At 38.2% G+C, this 3784-nt stretch overlaps 1 protein-coding gene across 1 annotated transcript in view; it reads left to right on the top strand.

Moving 5' to 3' along the window:
• LOC110026619 (oil body-associated protein 1A-like) overlaps positions 1–3784 on the top strand; it is a 12651-nt gene that overhangs the window by 4394 nt on the left and 4473 nt on the right. Inside the window, exon 2 of the mRNA XM_020727622.1 lies at positions 26–352. Within this exon, the coding sequence (XP_020583281.1) occupies positions 26–352 (327 nt within the window). The remainder of the gene's footprint in view (positions 1–25; positions 353–3784) is intronic.

Below are 3784 nucleotides of genomic sequence, written 5' to 3'. Positions count from 1 at the left end.
TTCCCCACCTCAACCGAGGCCCCCCGCCAATGTCTCATCTTCGACTCGCTGGAACCCGGCGCGCGTCTTATCGGCGTCGAGTACATCATCACCGAGCCTCTCTTTCTTACCCTTCCCGACGAGGAGAAGCCACTTTGGCACTCGCATGAGTATGAGGTAAAGAGTGGAGTCCTCTTCCTGCCCGGTGTTCCAGGGATCGTTGAGCGTCGGGATCTCGAGAAGGTTGCCAAGACCTACGGGAAGACATTCCATTTCTGGCAAGTGGATCGTGGTGACGAGCTTCCCTTGGGAGTACCGTCTCTCATGATGGCGCTTACTAGAGACGGTCAGCTTCATGAGGATCTCGCCCGAGGTATTCTTAATTAGCTTGGTTGTTTTGGGGGGTTTGAGGATCACTTCCTGCATTTTCCATTGGAATTTGGTTGTTTCGTTAGGGCTTATAGAATTTCATGATAAGATGGATTTTGTTGCTGCTTTTTTAGGTTTAATTATATGCAGATGGTAGTATTTTCTACATATTTGTGGCTCAATGGCTAGGGGGGAAGTTTATTTTCCCTTTTTTTTCAACTTCAGGGTTCGAACCTAAAATATGTAGTGTGAGAGAGGGAGAAAGAGAAAGATTGAGAGAGAGAATGCACAGTAACACAAGTTTCTTGATAGAGCAAATTCTGTAGTTCTTTATAAATTTTGAGTGGTATCTAGTATAAAATTACATGTCTGTTTCTTTTTTAATAGAGACGTTACAATTTCTATGACACTTTTACACATTTGTAATTGACTCTAACACCCTTTTTTATTCATAACTGACTTTATCACCGTTTTGTATTCCTAACAGTTTAAAGAGGAGCATCTAATGACCCTATAATCTTGTCATTCGATCAATTGGTAGCCTTTAGTCGGTCGAAAAATATTCGATTGGCTGAAAGGTCGTCAATCGGCCTTCTCAAGGGAATCCTGAGTAGCAGCCCTTCCGTCATTAGGATGAACTTGGATCGTTAGACAGAGTGTGCATCACCATAATTTGACGGGCAACTCTTCTTGTACAAGGGGCTTTCTCAGAGGATTAAAAAGGGGTTCCGTGGGGTGCATTTGGTCATCTTTGTGAGGAGTTCTAGATTAGCTAAGAGAGCTGATCATGAACGACTACCCCCCGGATTGAGTTCCTTCTTTCTCTTCGTTCAGCTATGCTTCCGTTCGGTCGGCTCAAAGTTTCGATAGAAGGAAATGCCGCTTTGTGTTTCTGCCTTTTGACCATCCAATACACTGTTCTTTGGCGTTTATAAGTGAAACCTGTTGGATTTTCTTGAGATTTGTATGGACATATTTTTTATTTACATATTTAATTTTCTGATATTTTTACTTCTTGAAAGTGATAATTGCTATTAGAATAAGATAACTAAATCAAAATTTGACTTATTTATTGCATAATAAGTGTTTTTAATAATTGAATTTCTTGAATTTTTGTGCCCACGGTCCCTTTAAATTAAGCATTATCAGCACATCTCAATTACTTTTTCTGAATTTTCCGTCCTTCAGCCAATTGTTAACAGGAGGTATGTTTATGGCGAGTAGTAAGAAATTTTCTGCTGAGACGATAAATGAGGAGGCCATGATGAAGGCTTTTGGGATTTCAACTGGAAAATCCCGCCCTCCCAAGGACATAGGAGAAAAAAGGAAACTGGGTAATAGCCGACCTATAATGAAATAGAAATTGAGGATGAGGGCCGACCGACAATAACAAAGAGATCGAAGGGAGAAGGTTGATTGGTAACTGCAAAAAGGCAGAAGGGAAAAGTCTGACCGATCGATGTGAAGAGACCGAAAGGAGGGAGCTAATCGGAGGGAGATAAGCTCGTGAAACAGGTGGCCTATAACAATAAAGGGTGAATTGGAGGAAGTGGTTGAGTTGTCCGACTCGATGTCGCTCTATCATGAGATGAGGAGCAGGGCAAACATGCACGCTTCTGGTGTGACTGTCCGACATCGATCCGTGACCGACAGGATCAACAATTGGTTCAGGTGGTGCAGAGTCCTAGGTCCAGCCGCGTGGAGGTACAATTCCCTTTCCTTCTATCGGTGAGACCAGCCAGGTGGGTGTCCAATCCCTTCTTGGTGAGAGCCTCCGATCATTTGAAATGGAGCGGAACATTGGTTCAAGAAAATCCCTTTTTTATTGAGTAGATTTGTTTTTTTTCTTACATTCGATTAATCTTGCAGAGGAGATTGTGCATATCATCAACTTGTAGATGATGAGAGGCAGCCAAGGGATCGTCTGCTCTAGCCCATGGCAGAGGTGCCTCCAGACGTATGTTTGGTTCTGAGGACGTTGAGAGGGAGACCGGCGGTCGACAAAGATCATTAGTGTCGCTAGCTCGCCGGTTGAATGAAATGATGGTCTCCTTCGCCCAGGAAGCTGACCTGCATAGGGAGATTGTCGTAACGAACCTGAAGGAAGAACTAGCGGCTCTTCGCCAGGAATATATGGTCAAGTTGGCAACTCTCCAACAGACATGGCGATTCTCTGGATGGAGCTGACAGAGGGTCGGGTGGTTAAGTCGATCTCCGAGGTTTGGGCAGAGGAAAAGATGATTGAGAAGTTTAAATTTTGTGTGTGAGCCTTGTATCAAAGTCTTGTGGGTTGGGGTTTGTATTGGCTGAGGCAACCGAAGACCCTAGTGTAAAATATTTCCTATCTTGAATAAATAAAAATTTAATTGTAAATTTTATGTCATTTATTTTTCTTAAAAGATTTAGCAAAGAGAGGCATGAACAATGGAGAAAGATGAAGAAACATCCATCTACAAACGTCTGTTGTCGCAATTTCCTTACTTCTTCATCCTTGAGGACTTTGTATAGAAGCAAAAGCAAGAGAAAGAGAATTTTGGACAAGAACCTCTTCATCTTAAAAAATCACAGTCCCATCAATGACCATAACTTGCAAGAAAGAGCACACGTTTCTTTTGATTTTATAAATGAACAAAGATCACACTTAGGTGGTGTTTGGTAGCATACTATTAATAGAATTTATTGTTAAATTTAACTTAAATCCAACCAAATATAAAAAAATTGGAAGCTAAATCTAACACTGTTAATTCGAGTTTCCTCAAGTCCTGTCTATTTTTCCTCAAGGCCCATCTCTTTTTCCTCACGTTTCGTCTTTTTTACGATGTAAATCCAAATTTACCAAATTCGACTGCAAAGTGGATTTGTTAGTCACTCGCAAGCTCATCCATCACACACTAAATTTGATAAATCTCATTTAATGTAAATCTAAGTTCTAGCCAAACACTACCTTAATTATAAATATTAATTAATTAAAAGTTAAATAAAGAGACATCGAATATTAATTAATTGAAAAGCATAAGTAGTTTAAACACTTAATTTATGAAGTACCTTGGTTGTATGTAGTTAGACTAGTTCAGAACAAATACTCTTATAGTTTTAATTAGCATAGACAATGTTCTAAAAATTTTTGTTTTATTTAATCTTATAATTTGTTAAGTATCGATTTTAAAGATTTTATATGATTTAACATAAAATAAAATTTTTAATATATAATCTATTGTATGTTTAATTAGATGGTTTAATGCTTAATTTAAATTTTTTGTTATACTAATTTGAAATTATATTAATCTGATTAAATTATATTAATCTGATTAAATTATATTAATTAATTAATTAATCATAAATTTTTGAACTAGATGATGCAATAAACAATTAATGGAACAAAATGATATAATAATGTTGTGATATATAAGTTATATATATATATATATATAAGTTA

This window comes from Phalaenopsis equestris, unplaced genomic scaffold, assembly GCF_001263595.1.
Source record: "Phalaenopsis equestris unplaced genomic scaffold, ASM126359v1 Scaffold000387, whole genome shotgun sequence".
NCBI lineage: Eukaryota > Viridiplantae > Streptophyta > Magnoliopsida > Asparagales > Orchidaceae > Phalaenopsis > Phalaenopsis equestris.
This window is presented reverse-complemented; position numbering and strand designations above follow the sequence as displayed.